Source organism: Nerophis ophidion, linkage group LG11, assembly GCF_033978795.1.
Source record: "Nerophis ophidion isolate RoL-2023_Sa linkage group LG11, RoL_Noph_v1.0, whole genome shotgun sequence".
Lineage (NCBI taxonomy): Eukaryota > Metazoa > Chordata > Actinopteri > Syngnathiformes > Syngnathidae > Nerophis > Nerophis ophidion.
The window spans coordinates 67,328,151-67,345,223 of NC_084621.1; the positions used below are offsets into that span (position 1 = coordinate 67,328,151).

The window sequence follows — 17,073 nt, forward strand, 5'->3', positions numbered from 1 at the left end:
ATTAAAATATAATATTTTTCAACACTGAATACAAGTAAATGCATGAATTTTTAAATAAGAGTATAATAATCCTCTTATTCTTTTTAATAACATTGTTATTCTAAATTTAACCAATAATAAATATATTACTTCTTACTATTATTGTGACTTCTTGAACAGGTGCGATAGAAAACAAATGGATGGATTAAAATGCATGAGAATGTTTTATAATTTGAACGTTATTTTTAACACTGTGATTACCAGCGGAATTATTCATTACTTACCGTGTTAAGCAATGTCAGTTAAGATGTATCTGAGAGCCAGATGCAGTCATCAAAAGAGCCACATCTACCCGTGTTCTATATTGTTCATCCTCATTAGGATCAGGGGTGAGTTGGAGCATATCCCAGCTGAGTTGGGTTAGAGGCGGGGTACACCACAGCTGAACTAGTCAACAGCCAATCACAGGGAACTCTCACTATTTAAACCTGTTTCAGCACTTTAGTAAGATTACTACTATACGTACGTGTGTGCTTTGTGGCATTTTGATAGAGGGCTTGTGTTTATAAACTAAACCTACACTAGCTCACGGTGACCCAGGCCAGCATGACAACTTGTGATATAAATGCAAATAGAGTTGAAAAATTGTATAAATCCATGCTATGTTAGGGGACTTTGCTAAAAATGCAATTAAAATTATTTGTATATTTATTGATTTATTTTTGATTTTACCAACCAGAACACAAATGTGTTATTTCAGTTAAGTGCACATGTCAAAAGGTGTTAAATGTATTTCACCAAAAAGAAACCTCTTTGTCACATGTCTCTAAGCAGTAGTCAGCTAAATAGAAGACAGTAAAAACATATTGTTTTTAGTCCACATTATTCCATAGATTGACTCCATCCATCCATCCATCTTCTACCGCTTATTCTCTTTGGGGTCATGGGGGGCGCTGGTGCCTGTCTCAGCTACAATCGAGCGAAGGTGGGGTGCACCCTGGACAAGTCGCCACCTCATCACAAGGCCAACACAGATAGACAGACAACATTCACACTCACATTCACACACTAGGGCCAATTTAGTGTTGCCAATCAACCTAATTTTACATTAAAAAGTAATAATTTTTTCAAGAAAATATTACAATATTACAGAAACAGAAAGAATACGAGAAATTGTTCCCAATTTTAAAAGAAAAAAGTTGGCACATTGTGAGAGACTGCTTTTCGTGAATTGTTTTTGTTTGTAATTAGTTTTTAATCTTCATTGTTTACTTCCAGTTATTACAATATGTCAGCATTTACATATTTAATTTATTTTTGTAATTAATTTTGGCCAAAAGGATGCACATTTCAATTTCTTACACACATATTACATATGATCAGAAAGGGAGCACTTCACATTTTTACACACACTTGTTATTTCATATGTTGAACAGAGGGGGAGCACTTAAAACCCATCCATCCATCCATTTTCTACTGCTTGTCCCTTTTTTTTTGCGGTCGAGGGGGTTGCTGGTGCCTATCTCAGCTACAGTCGGGTGGAGGGCAGGGTACAACTTGGACAAGTCGCCACCTCATCACAGGGCCAACACAGACAGACAACATTCACACTCACATTCACACACTAGGGCCAATTTAGTGTTGCCAATCAACCTAATTTTACATTAAAAAGTAATAATTTTTTCAAGAAAATATTACAATATTACAGAAACAGAAAGAATACGAGAAATTGTTCCCAATTTTAAAAGAAAAAAGTTGGCACATTGTGAGAGACTGCTTTTCGTGAATTGTTTTTGTTTGTAATTAGTTTTTAATCTTCATTGTTTACTTCCAGTTATTACAATATGTCAGCATTTACATATTTAATTTATTTTTGTAATTAATTTTGGCCAAAAGGATGCACATTTCAATTTCTTACACACATATTACATATGATCAGAAAGGGAGCACTTCACATTTTTACACACACTTGTTATTTCATATGTTGAACAGAGGGGGAGCACTTAAAACCCATCCATCCATCCATTTTCTACTGCTTGTCCCTTTTTTTTTGCGGTCGAGGGGGTTGCTGGTGCCTATCTCAGCTACAGTCGGGTGGAGGGCAGGGTACAACTTGGACAAGTCGCCACCTCATCACAGGGCCAACACAGACAGACAACATTCACACTCACATTCACACACTAGGGCCAATTTAGTGTTGCCAATCAACCTAATTTTACATTAAAAAGTAATAATTTTTTCAAGAAAATATTACAATATTACAGAAACAGAAAGAATACGAGAAATTGTTCCCAATTTTAAAAGAAAAAAGTTGGCACATTGTGAGAGACTGCTTTTCGTGAATTGTTTTTGTTTGTAATTAGTTTTTAATCTTCATTGTTTACTTCCAGTTATTACAATATGTCAGCATTTACATATTTAATTTATTTTTGTAATTAATTTTGGCCAAAAGGATGCACATTTCAATTTCTTACACACATATTACATATGATCAGAAAGGGAGCACTTCACATTTTTACACACACTTGTTATTTCATATGTTGACCAGAGGGGGGACACTTAAAACCCATCCATCCATCCATTTTCTACTGCTTGTCCCTTTTTTTTGCGGTCGAGGGGGTTGCTGGTGCCTATCTCAGCTACAGTCGGGTGGAGGGCAGGGTACAACTTGGACAAGTCGCCACCTCATCACAGGGCCAACACAGACAGACAACATTCACACACTAGGGCCAATTTAGTGTTGCCAATCAACCTATCCCCAGGTGCATGTCTTTGGAAGTGGGAAGAAGCTGGAGTACCCGGAGGGAACCCACGCAGTCACGAGGAGGACATGCAAACTTCACACAGAAAGATCCCAAGCCTTTATATTGTGAGGCAGACGCACTAACCCCTCTGCCACCGTGCTGCCCAAGATTGACTTCTTTCATTAATAAACTGTACAATTTGTTCTCTTTGATTTTGCGGTAATGCGTTTTATAATATAAAAGTTTTTATTTTAGCATTATTACATTTTAATATGTTAACGTTTTAATGAATAAGTACATTTAGTTATAACCTACTTGTTATTGACAAGCAGTTTCCCTTCAAAAAACGTGTTATTCCTGGAACTGTCACTGTAAACGTGTTATGCTGCTGGAATACTATCCTGCACACGTGTTCCTTTGTCAATTATATTTGTGTTTACTTGCCATCACATTGTTGACATTATTTCACATCTGATCTGGACGAGCGTGAAAGATGTCGGCGACTGTGCTCACTTCCTCTTGACCTCACGCTGCCTTCGGAGGACACTGGTGGAGACAAAGGAAGTTAAGTGCCTTTCTTTGCAGCTTTATTTGAACAAAAATGTTAAAATGATTCATTTGTATTTTATCCTTTACAGCCAGCAACAGTTTTCAACCCTCACCCTGCTTATGTGCTCACGAGGAACATAAGTTAGTCAAGAAGCTGAGTGACGAACAAACTTATTAGAGCGGTAAGTTTTAAATGGAAGAAGACAAAAAGGCCATCGCTGTGGTGATCCATGGATGATTGAGAAAGGTGAAGGATAAGGTTCATGATCACAAAGGAGCTGAGACCACAATCACCGAGACAACCATTGGTCACATGTTAAGCCCGTCCAAATATGTTACCAATAAACACCTGAATGATTCACACAAATTGATGTGGTCAAATGAGACCAACATGAAGTTCCTTGGCTCCATTCGAAATGTTTGGAGGCAGAGAAAGGTTGAATGTGAGCCCAAGAACATCATCCTTGCTGTCAAACATGGAGGTGGAAACATTCTGCTTTGGAAATGTTTCTCTGCTAATGGTAGCTAAGGAAGATTGCAAAGCTCTGAGGGTTGACAAAAAGAATGTGTGCTCTAGAATCTTGGATGAGAACTTCCTTGACTGGGCCAGAACACTGAAGATGGTTTAAAGGTGGTCCTCCAGCATGATGACCAAGGCAACAAAGGATGTAATCGACAAGGCAGTCCTTAATCATATACACAATCTGTAAACAAGGCTGAAACTCCAGGTTGCCAAGTGACCGCCTCAATCCACTGTGTCAAATATATGTTTTACAAGTATTATTAACACTGGAGGACAAGAGTAAACATGTTACACACCAATAAGGTATGCTAATCGCTAAACTAGCCACTAAGATAGCTTTAAACAGAAGAAATAATACAAACCCCATTTCCATATGAGTTGGGAAATTGTGTTAGATGTAAATATAAACGGAATACAATGATTTGCAAATCCTTTTCAACCCATATTCAGTTGAATATGCTACAAAGACAACATATTTGATGTTCAAACTGATAAACATTGTTTTTTCTGCTAATAATCATTAACTTTAGAATTTGATGACAGCAACACGTGACATAAAAGTTGGGAAAAGTGGCAATAAATACTGATAAAGTTGAGGAATGCTCATCAAACACTTATTTGGAACATCCCACAGGTGTGCAGGCTATTTGGGAACAGGTGGGTGCCATGATTGGGTATAAAAACAGCTTCCCAAATAATGCTCAGTCTTTCACAAGAAAGGATGGGGCGAGGTACACCCCTTTGTCCACAACTGTGTGAGCAAATAGTCAAACAGTTTAAGAACAACGTTTCTCAAAGTGCAATTGCAAGAAATTAAGGGATTTCAACATCTACGGTCTATACTATCATCAAAAGGTTCAGAGAATCTGGAGAAATCACTAAACGTAAGCAGCATGGCCGGAAACCAACATTGAATGACCGTGACCTTCGATCCCTCAGACAGCACTGTATCAAAAACCGACATCAATCTCTAAAGGATATCACCACATGGGCTCAGGAACACTTCAGATAACCACTGTCACTAAATACAGTTTGTCGCTACATCTGTAAGTGCAAGTTAAAGCTCTACTATGCAAAGCGAAAGCCATTTATCAACAACATCCATAACGGCTGCCAGCTTCTCTGGGCCTGAGATCATCTGAGATGGACTGATGCAAAGTGGAAAAGGGTTCTGTGGTCTGTAGAGTTCACATTTCAAATTGTTTTTGAAAATATTCAACATCGTGTCATCCGGACCAAAGGGGAAGCGAACCATCCGGACTGTTATCGACGCAAAGTTCAAAAGCCAGCATCTGTGATGGTATGGGGGTGCATTAGTGCCCAAGGCATGGGTAACTTACACATCTGTGAAGGCACCATTAATGCTGAAAGCTACATACAGGTTTTGGAACAACATATGCTGCCATCTAAGCGCCGTCTTTTTCATGGACGTAGAAAAGCGTAAAATACGACAGCGGAGACACCGGACTGTTGAACGACTGAAGCTCTACATAAAACAAGAATGGGAAAGAATTCCACTTTCAAAGCTTCAACAATTAGTTTCCTCAGTTCCCAAACGTTTATTAGGTGTTGTTAAAAGAAAAGGTGATGTAACACAGTGGTGAACATGCCCTTTCCCAACTACTTTGGCACGTCTTGCAGCTATGAAATTCTAAGTTAATTATTTGCAAAAAAAATAAAATAAAGTTTATGAGTTTAAACATCAAATATCTTGTCTTTGTAATGCATTCAACTGAATATGGGTTGAAAAGGATTTGCAAAGTCATTGTATTCAGTTTATATTTAATTTCCCAACTCATATGGAAACGGGGTTTGTAAATAAAGTACCACTGATAGTCACACACACACACTAGGTGTGGTGAAATTATTCTCTGCATTTGACCCACCCCCTGGGAGGTGAGGTGAGCAGTGAGCAGCAGCAGTGGCCGTGCTCTGGAGTCATTTTGGTGATTTAACCCCCAATTCTAACCCTTAATGCTGAGTGCCGAGCAGGGAAGTAATGGCCCCATTTGTATAGTCTTTGAACTCACAACCTACCAATCTCAGGGCAGACACTCTAACCACAAGGCCGCTGAGCAGGGCTCAGTAATGTTTGTTTTTCTTTTTAAAAATTGTGATAAGAAGCTTATTTACAGTTTGTGTTTATATTTTACACGTCACCGTAAATCAATTAAAATATTTATGTTTAATACATATTTCTATCGGCAGCATGATGGGAACAACCCTACTGTACTACTGTATATTCCTTTGTAATGTAAAAAAGTGTTTGGAGTTGTGCAGCACAACCTTACAACTTCTCTATAAAATAAGAAAATTTAAAAGTCAAACAGAAGTGTTGTGTACCTGAGCATGTGGAGAAGGAAGCTTCCTTCTGCCTCTGCCTCTTGAGCAGCGCCTCCTCTCTCTTCAGAACCATCATGTATTTAGAGTAGGACCAGGACAACTGTGGACACAATACAAATTTCAGTTATCACATTTAAACGTCATAACAGCTTTCAACAAGGCAAAGTGAAGACTTCTTAAGACCATCCATCCATTTCTACCGCTTGTCTTTTTTGGGGGGTGCTGGAGCCTATCTCAGCTTTAATCGGGCCATTACGAGTGCAATTAAAGACCCACTTCACATACTTACTGGAAATAAGTGCAGAGATGTTGGAAAATGGAAGCCTGGTCCGCTTCATATACGGTATATATTGTTCTGAAGCCACAAACAGTACTTACTGTACCATCTACTCCAGGGGTCGGGAACCTTTTTGGCTGAGAGAGCCAAAAAGCCAAATATTTTAAAATGTATTTCCGTAAGAGCCATATAATATTTTTTTTAACACTGAACACAACTAAACGCATGCATTTTTAAGTAAGACCAACATTTCTAGAGTATAATAGGTCTTTTATTCTTTGTAATAACATTGTTATTCTGAAGCTAACTGTGGAGGGGGCGTGGCCTGTGGGCCTGCAATGAACTGGGGTGTGCCAGGACCGGCCTCTAAATTAGCGACAGGTGTGTAGACGGCCCACCTGGGCCTTGTTATCTAATCACTTGTCACTCTGTTATAAGCAGCAGCCAGGAGGAGAGACGGGGTTGGGGCTGGAGCCAGAGCGCGAGCGAAAACGAAAGAGAAAAATAGAATTGCTGGAAAGCAACTGAGGGACTTGTTGAAAAATAAAACAATATTGTAACCCTGAAACAGGCTCTCATGTCGGTGCTTGGTGGTCTGAAGAACCCCCTGGATGGCAAGCCCCACACCAACCAATAATAAATAAATAACTTCTTACCATTAACGCAACTTTTTGAACAGGTGCGGTAGAAACGGATGGATGGATTAAAAATGCATGAGAATGTTTTGTATTTTGAACATTATTTTTAACACTGTGATTACAAGTGGAATTATTCATTATTTATCGTGTTAAGCAATGCCAGCTCAGATTTATCCGAGAGCCAGATGCAGTCATCAAAAGAGCCACATCTGGCTCTAGAGCCATAGGTTCCCTACCCCTGATCTACTCAAATAACTTTTTTTTATAATAACCACTGTAACATACGTTGTGTGCACACAAATCAGTAGCTGGTCTCATTTTAGTTCCATTTTGTAGTGAAGAAAGTGTTTATACGTGAAATAAAGATTATTGAAACAAGACAATTTAATGAGTAATTGCAGGGCTATTCAACGACATGAAGAAGAAGGCCACAGTTTCAAGAGCCCAAGGTCTCAGGGGCCAGACATCAAAATTTGAATGTTTCTTTAGAAAGTGAATGCGTTATTTATTTACGAAGTAAACATCAGCTTTCACACTGCACTGTCAATGAATACATTATTGTGCCCTTACTACTCATTTCTAGCGTGTGCAGCCAGACAGATAGTTAACAGCGTGAAAAAAACAGAAGCTAAGTTCTGCTGATGATCGATGTTCCTTCTTTTAAATTATTTTTCTTTCTCAGTTTCATTTCTTTATACATCTTCCTTCATTTAGGTTTGTAAGACTGAAAATATAAACATTACAAAAGTATAATGTCCATTGTGTATGCTACATAAATTGAATAAAAAGTTAAGTGTTAACACACACAACAAACATTGTTCACGTGTGGTTTAACACGAATTAACCTGAGGTGTAGCTTTATCACCCTCTGCTGGGCATTTACCATGAATTGATTAACGTGGACCCCGACTTAAACAAGTCAGTTTAACAGTAATGGTAATTCATTTCTAACAGTAACAGTAATACTTTTTAAAGGTAAAACCAATACATTTTTTATTGTGATCAAGCAATTAAAGTTTAATTATCCATCCATCCATTTTTTACTGCTTGTCCGTAGCCCTTAATCACAAATGTCTCAAAGGGCTGCACAAGCAACAACAACATTTATTTTTTTCTTATCAGATCCCACAACGGTAATGATACACTTTAACCACAATAGTACTGTAATATCAATCAATCAATCAATGTTTATTTATATAGCCCCAAATCACAAATGTCTCAAAGGACTGCACAAATCATTACGACTACAACATCCTGGGAAGAACCCACAAAAGGGCAAGGAAAACTCACACCCAGTGGGACGCCAGTGACAATGTGACTATGAGAAACCTTGGAGAGGACCTCAGATGTGGGCAACCCCCCCCTTCTACATTTTTAATGGTAACATTAATACACTTAACAGTAATGCAATATATTTTTAGCGGTAACATTAATACACTTAACAGTAATGTAATATATTTTTAAAGGTAACATTAATACACTTAACGGTAATGTAATATATTTTTAAAGGTAACATTAATACACTTAACAGTAATGTGATATATTTTTAGCGGTAACATTAATACACTTAACGGTAATGTGATATATTTTTAGCGGTAACATTAATACACTTAATGATAATGCAATATATTTTTAGCGGTAACATTAATACACTTAACGGTAATGTGATATATTTTTAGCGGTAACATTAATACACTTAACGGTAATGTAATATATTTTTAAAGGTAACATTAATACACTTAACGGTAATGTAATATATTTTTAAAGGTAACATTAATACACTTAACGATAATGCAATATATTTTTAGCGGTAACATTAATACACTTAACAGTAATGTGATATATTTTTAGCGGTAACATTAATACACTTAACGGTAATGTAATATATTTTTAAAGGTAACATTAATACACTTAACAGTAATGTGATATATTTTTAGCGGTAACATTAATACACTTAACAGTAATGTGATATATTTTTAGCGGTAACATTAATACACTTAACGGTAATGTAATATATTTTTAGCGGTAACATTAATACACTTAACGGTAATGTAATATATTTTTAAAGGTAACATTAATGCACTTAACAGTAATGTAATATATTTTTAGCGGTAACATTAATACACTTAACGATAATGCAATATATTTTTAGCGGTAACATTAATACACTTAACAGTAATGTGATATATTTTTAGCGGTAACATTAATACACTTAACAGTAATGCAATATATTTTTAGCGGTAACATTAATACACTTAACGGTAATGTAATATATTTTTAAAGGTAACATTAATACACTTAACAGTAATGTGATATATTTTTAGCGGTAACATTAATACACTTAACGGTAATGTAATATATTTTTAGCGGTAACATTAATACACTTAACGGTAATGTAATATATTTTTAGCGGTAACATTAATACACTTAACAGTAATGTGATATATTTTTAGCGGTAACATTAATACACTTAACAGTAATGCAATATATTTTTAGCGGTAACATTAATACCCTTAACGGTAATGTAATATATTTTTAAAGGTAACATTAATACACTTAACAGTAATGTGATATATTTTTAGCGGTAACAATACACTTAACGATAATGCAATATATTTTTAGCGGTAACATTAATACACTTAACGGTAATGTAATATATTTTTAGCGGTAACATTAATACACTTAACGGTAATGTAATATATTTTTAGTGGTAACATTAATACACTTAACGGTAATGTAATATATTTTTAAAGGTAACATTAATACACTTAACGGTAATGTAATATATTTTTAGCGGTAACATTAATACACTTAACAGTAATGTGATATATTTTTAGCGGTAACATTAATACACTTAACGGTAATGTAATATATTTTTAGCGGTAACATTAATACACTTAACAGTAATGTGATATATTTTTAGCGGTAACATTAATACACTTAACGGTAATGTAATATATTTTTAGCGGTAACATTAATACACTTAACGATAATGCAATATATTTTTAGCGGTAACATTAATACACTTAACAGTAATGTGATATATTTTTAGCGGTAACATTAATACACTTAACGGTAATGTAATATATTTTTAGCGGTAACATTAATACACTTAACAGTAATGTGATATATTTTTAGCGGTAACATTAATACACTTAACGGTAATGTAATATATTTTTAGCGGTAACATTAATACACTTAACGATAATGCAATATATTTTTAGCGGTAACATTAATACACTTAACAGTAATGTGATATATTTTTAGCGGTAACATTAATACACTTAACGGTAATGTAATATATTTTTAGCGGTAACATTAATACACTTAACGGTAATGTAATATATTTTTAAAGGTAACATTAATACACTTAACAGTAATGTGATATATTTTTAGCGGTAACATTAATACACTTAACGATAATGCAATATATTTTTAGCGGTAACATTAATACACTTAACGATAATGCAATATATTTTTAGCGGTAACATTAATACACTTAACGATAATGCAATATATTTTTAGCGGTAACATTAATACACTTAACGATAATGCAATATATTTTTAGCGGTAACATTAATACACTTAACGGTAATGTAATATATTTTTAGCGGTAACATTAATACACTTAACGATAATGCAATATATTTTTAGCGGTAACATTAATACACTTAACGGTAATGTAATATATTTTTAGCGGTAACATTAATACACTTAACGATAATGCAATATATTTTTAGCGGTAACATTAATACACTTAACAGTAATGTGATATATTTTTAGCGGTAACATTAATACACTTAACAGTAATGTGATATATTTTTAGCGGTAACATTAATACACTTAACGGTAATGTAATATATTTTTAGCGGTAACATTAATACACTTAACGGTAATGTAATATATTTTTAAAGGTAACATTAATGCACTTAACAGTAATGTAATATATTTTTAGCGGTAACATTAATACACTTAACGATAATGCAATATATTTTTAGCGGTAACATTAATACACTTAACAGTAATGTGATATATTTTTAGCGGTAACATTAATACACTTAACAGTAATGCAATATATTTTTAGCGGTAACATTAATACACTTAACGGTAATGTAATATATTTTTAAAGGTAACATTAATACACTTAACAGTAATGTGATATATTTTTAGCGGTAACATTAATACACTTAACGGTAATGTAATATATTTTTAGCGGTAACATTAATACACTTAACAGTAATGTAATATATTTTTAGCGGTAACATTAATACACTTAACGGTAATGTAATATATTTTTAGCGGTAACATTAATACACTTAACGGTAATGTAATATATTTTTAGCGGTAACATTAATACACTTAACGGTAATGTAATATATTTTTAGCGGTAACATTAATACACTTAACGATAATGCAATATATTTTTAGCGGTAACATTAATACACTTAACGGTAATGTAATATATTTTTAGCGGTAACATTAATACACTTAACGATAATGCAATATATTTTTAGCGGTAACATTAATACACTTAACAGTAATGTGATATATTTTTAGCGGTAACATTAATACACTTAACAGTAATGTGATATATTTTTAGCGGTAACATTAATACACTTAACGGTAATGTAATATATTTTTAAAGGTAACATTAATGCACTTAACAGTAATGTAATATATTTTTAGCGGTAACATTAATACACTTAACGATAATGCAATATATTTTTAGCGGTAACATTAATACACTTAACAGTAATGTGATATATTTTTAGCGGTAACATTAATACACTTAACAGTAATGCAATATATTTTTAGCGGTAACATTAATACACTTAACGGTAATGTAATATATTTTTAAAGGTAACATTAATACACTTAACAGTAATGTGATATATTTTTAGCGGTAACATTAATACACTTAACGGTAATGTAATATATTTTTAGCGGTAACATTAATACACTTAACGGTAATGTAATATATTTTTAGCGGTAACATTAATACACTTACCAGTAATGTGATATATTTTTAGCGGTAACATTAATACACTTAACAGTAATGCTATATATTTTTAGCGGTAACATTAATACACTTAACGGTAATGTAGTATATTTTTAAAGGTAACATTAATACACTTAACAGTAATGTGATATATTTTTAGCGGTAACATTAATACACTTAACGATAATGCAATATATTTTTAGCGGTAACATTAATACACTTAACGGTAATGTAATATATTTTTAGTGGTAACATTAATACACTTAACGGTAATGTAATATATTTTTAAAGGTAACATTAATACACTTAACGGTAATGTAATATATTTTTAAAGGTAACATTAATACACTTAACGATAATGCAATATATTTTTAAAGGTAACATTAATACACTTAACGGTAATGTAATATATTTTTAAAGGTAACATTAATACACTTAACGGTAATGTAATATATTTTTAAAGGTAACATTAATACACTTAACAGTAATGTGATATATTTTTAGCGGTAACATTAATACACTTAACGATAATGCAATATATTTTTAGCGGTAACATTAATACACTTAACGATAATGCAATATATTTTTAGCGGTAACATTAATACACTTAACGGTAATGTGATATATTTTTAGCGGTAACATTAATACACTTAACGGTAATGTAATATATTTTAAAAGGTAACATTAATGCACTTAACAGTAATGTAATATATTTTTAGCGGTAACATTAATACACTTAACGATAATGCAATATATTTTTAGCGGTAACATTAATACACTTAACAGTAATGTGATATATTTTTAGCGGTAACATTAATACACTTAACAGTAATGCAATATATTTTTAGCGGTAACATTAATACACTTAACGGTAATGTAATATATTTTTAAAGGTAACATTAATACACTTAACGATAATGCAATATATTTTTAGCGGTAACATTAATACACTTAACAGTAATGTGATATATTTTTAGCGGTAACATTAATACACTTAACGGTAATGTAATATATTTTTAAAGGTAACATTAATGCACTTAACAGTAATGTAATATATTTTTAGCGGTAACATTAATACACTTAACGATAATGCAATATATTTTTAGCGGTAACATTAATACACTTAACAGTAATGTGATATATTTTTAGCGGTAACATTAATACACTTAACAGTAATGCAATATATTTTTAGCGGTAACATTAATACACTTAACGGTAATGTAATATATTTTTAAAGGTAACATTAATACACTTAACAGTAATGTGATATATTTTTAGCGGTAACATTAATACACTTAACGGTAATGTAATATATTTTTAGCGGTAACATTAATACACTTAACGGTAATGTAATATATTTTTAAAGGTAACATTAATACACTTAACAGTAATGTGATATATTTTTAGCGGTAACATTAATACACTTAACGGTAATGTAATATATTTTGAGCGGTAACATTAATACACTTAACGGTAATGTAATATATTTTTAGCGGTAACATTAATACACTTAACGGTAATGTAATATATTTTTAGCAGTAACATTAATACACTTAACAGTAATGTGATATATTTTTAGCGGTAACATTAATACACTTAACAGTAATGCAATATATTTTTAGCGGTAACATTAATACACTTAACGGTAATGTAATATATTTTTAAAGGTAACATTAATACACTTAACAGTAATGTGATATATTTTTAGCGGTAACATTAATACACTTAACGATAATGCAATATATTTTTAGCGGTAACATTAATACACTTAACGGTAATGTAATATATTTTTAGTGGTAACATTAATACACTTAACGGTAATGTAATATATTTTTAAAGGTAACATTAATACACTTAACAGTAATGTGATATATTTTTAGCGGTAACATTAATACACTTAACGGTAATGTAATATATTTTTAGTGGTAACATTAATACACTTAACGGTAATGTAATATATTTTTAAAGGTAACATTAATACACTTAACGGTAATGCAATATATTTTTAAAGGTAACATTAATACACTTAACGATAATGCAATATATTTTTAGCGGTAACATTAATACACTTAACAGTAATGTGATATATTTTTAGCGGTAACATTAATACACTTAACGGTAATGTAATATATTTTTAAAGGTAACATTAATACACTTAACAGTAATGTGATATATTTTTAGCGGTAACATTAATACACTTAACGGTAATGTAATATATTTTTAGCGGTAACATTAATACACTTAACGATAATGCAATATATTTTTAGCGGTAACATTAATACACTTAACGGTAATGTAATATATTTTTAAAGGTAACATTAATACACTTAACAGTAATGTGATATATTTTTAGCGGTAACATTAATACACTTAACGATAATGCAATATATTTTTAGCGGTAACATTAATACACTTAACGGTAATGTAATATATTTTTAGCGGTAACATTAATACACTTAACGGTAATGTAATATATTTTTAAAGGTAACATTAATACACTTAACAGTAATGTGATATATTTTTAGCGGTAACATTAATACACATAACGGTAATGTGATATATTTTTAGCGGTAACATTAATACACATAACGGTAATGTAATATATTTTTAGTGGTAACATTAATACACTTAAAGGTAATGTAATATATTTTTAAAGGTAACATTAATACACTTAACGGTAATGTAATATATTTTTAGCGGTAACATTAATACACTTAACAGTAATGTGATATATTTTTAGCGGTAACATTAATACACTTAACGGTAATGTAATATATTTTTAAAGGTAACATTAATACACTTAACAGTAATGTGATATATTTTTAGCGGTAACATTAATACACTTAACGATAATGCAATATATTTTTAGCGGTAACATTAATACACTTAACGGTAATGTAATATATTTTTAGTGGTAACATTAATACACTTAACGGTAATGTAATATATTTTTAAAGGTAACATTAATACACTTAACAGTAATGTGATATATTTTTAGCGGTAACATTAATACACATAACGGTAATGTAATATATTTTTAGTGGTAACATTAATACACTTAAAGGTAATGTAATATATTTTTAAAGGTAACATTAATACACTTAACGGTAATGTAATATATTTTTAGCGGTAACATTAATACACTTAACGGTAATGTAATATATTTTTAGCGGTAACATTAATACACTTAACAGTAATGTGATATATTTTTAGCGGTAACATTAATACACTTAACGGTAATGTAATATATTTTTAAAGGTAACATTAATACACTTAACAGTATTGTGATATATTTTTAGCGGTAACATTAATACACTTAACGGTAATGTAATATATTTTTAGCGGTAACATTAATACACTTAACGATAATGCAATATATTTTTAGCGGTAACATTAATACACTTAACAGTAATGTGATATATTTTTAGCGGTAACATTAATACACTTAACGGTAATGTAATATATTTTTAAAGGTAACATTAATACACTTAACAGTAATGTGATATATTTTTAGCGGTAACATTAATACACTTAAAAGTAATGTGATATATTTTTAGCGGTACCATTAATACACTTAACGGTAATGTAATATATTTTTAGCGGTAACATTAATACACTTAACGGTAATGTAATATATTTTTAAAGGTAACATTAATGCACTTAACAGTAATGTAATATATTTTTAGCGGTAACATTAATACACTTAACGATAATGCAATATATTTTTAGCGGTAACATTAATACACTTAACAGTAATGTGATATATTTTTAGCGGTAACATTAATACACTTAACGATAATGCAATATATTTTTTGCGGTAACATTAATACACTTAACGGTAATGTAATATATTTTTAGTGGTAACATTAATACACTTAACGGTAATGTAATATATTTTTAAAGGTAACATTAATACACTTAACAGTAATGTGATATATTTTTAGCGGTAACATTAATACACTTAACGGTAATGTAATATATTTTTAGTGGTAACATTAATACACTTAACGGTAATGTAATATATTTTTAAAGGTAACATTAATACACTTAACGATAATGCAATATATTTTTAGCGGTAACATTAATACACTTAACAGTAATGTGATATATTTTTAGCGGTAACATTAATACACTTAACGGTAATGTAATATATTTTTAAAGGTAACATTAATACACTTAACAGTAATGTGATATATTTTTAGTGGTAACATTAATACACTTAACGGTAATGTAATATATTTTTAGTGGTAACATTAATACACTTAACGGTAATGTAATATATTTTTAAAGGTAACATTAATACACTTAACGGTAATGTAATATATTTTTAGCGGTAACATTAATACACTTAACGATAATGCAATATATTTTTAGCGGTAACATTAATACACTTAACGGTAATGTAATATATTTTTAGTGGTAACATTAATACACTTAACGGTAATGTAATATATTTTTAAAGGTAACATTAATACACTTAACAGTAATGTGATATATTTTTAGCGGTAACATTAATACACTTAACGGTAATGTAATATATTTTTAGTGGTAACATTAATACACTTAACGGTAATGTAATATATTTTTAAAGGTAACATTAATACACTTAACGGTAATGTAATATATTTTTAAAGGTAACATTAATACACTTAACGATAATGCAATATATTTTTAGCGGTAACATTAATACACTTAACAGTAATGTGATATATTTTTAGCGGTAACATTAATACACTTAACGGTAATGTAATATATTTTTAAAGGTAACATTAATACACTTAACAGTAATGTGATATATTTTTAGCGGTAACATTAATACACTTAACGGTAATGTAATATATTTCTAGCGGTAACATTAATACACTTAACGATAATGCAATATATTTTTAGCGGTAACATTAATACACTTAACAGTAATGTGATATATTTTTAGCGGTAACATTAATACACTTAACGGTAATGTAATATATTTTTAGCGGTAACATTAATACACTTAACGGTAATGTAATATATTTTTAGTG

General features: G+C 31.3%; 1 protein-coding gene across 7 annotated transcripts in view; it reads right to left on the reverse strand.

Moving 5' to 3' along the window:
* Window positions 1-17,073, reverse strand: part of LOC133562377 (regulator of G-protein signaling 22) — a 54,040-nt gene that overhangs the window by 4,058 nt on the left and 32,909 nt on the right. For 6 of the 7 annotated variants that reach the window (XM_061916541.1, XM_061916542.1, XM_061916539.1 and 3 more), the window contains 2 exons: window positions 6,139-6,238; window positions 3,136-3,269 (listed from right to left, as the gene is read on the reverse strand). In XM_061916541.1, the coding sequence (XP_061772525.1) occupies window positions 3,184-3,269; window positions 6,139-6,238 (186 nt within the window). In that variant the 3' untranslated portion in view covers window positions 3,136-3,183. Of the gene's footprint in view, window positions 1-3,135; window positions 3,270-6,138; window positions 6,239-17,073 lie in introns of those variants that run through there. The other variant, XM_061916540.1, reaches the window with a different exon arrangement.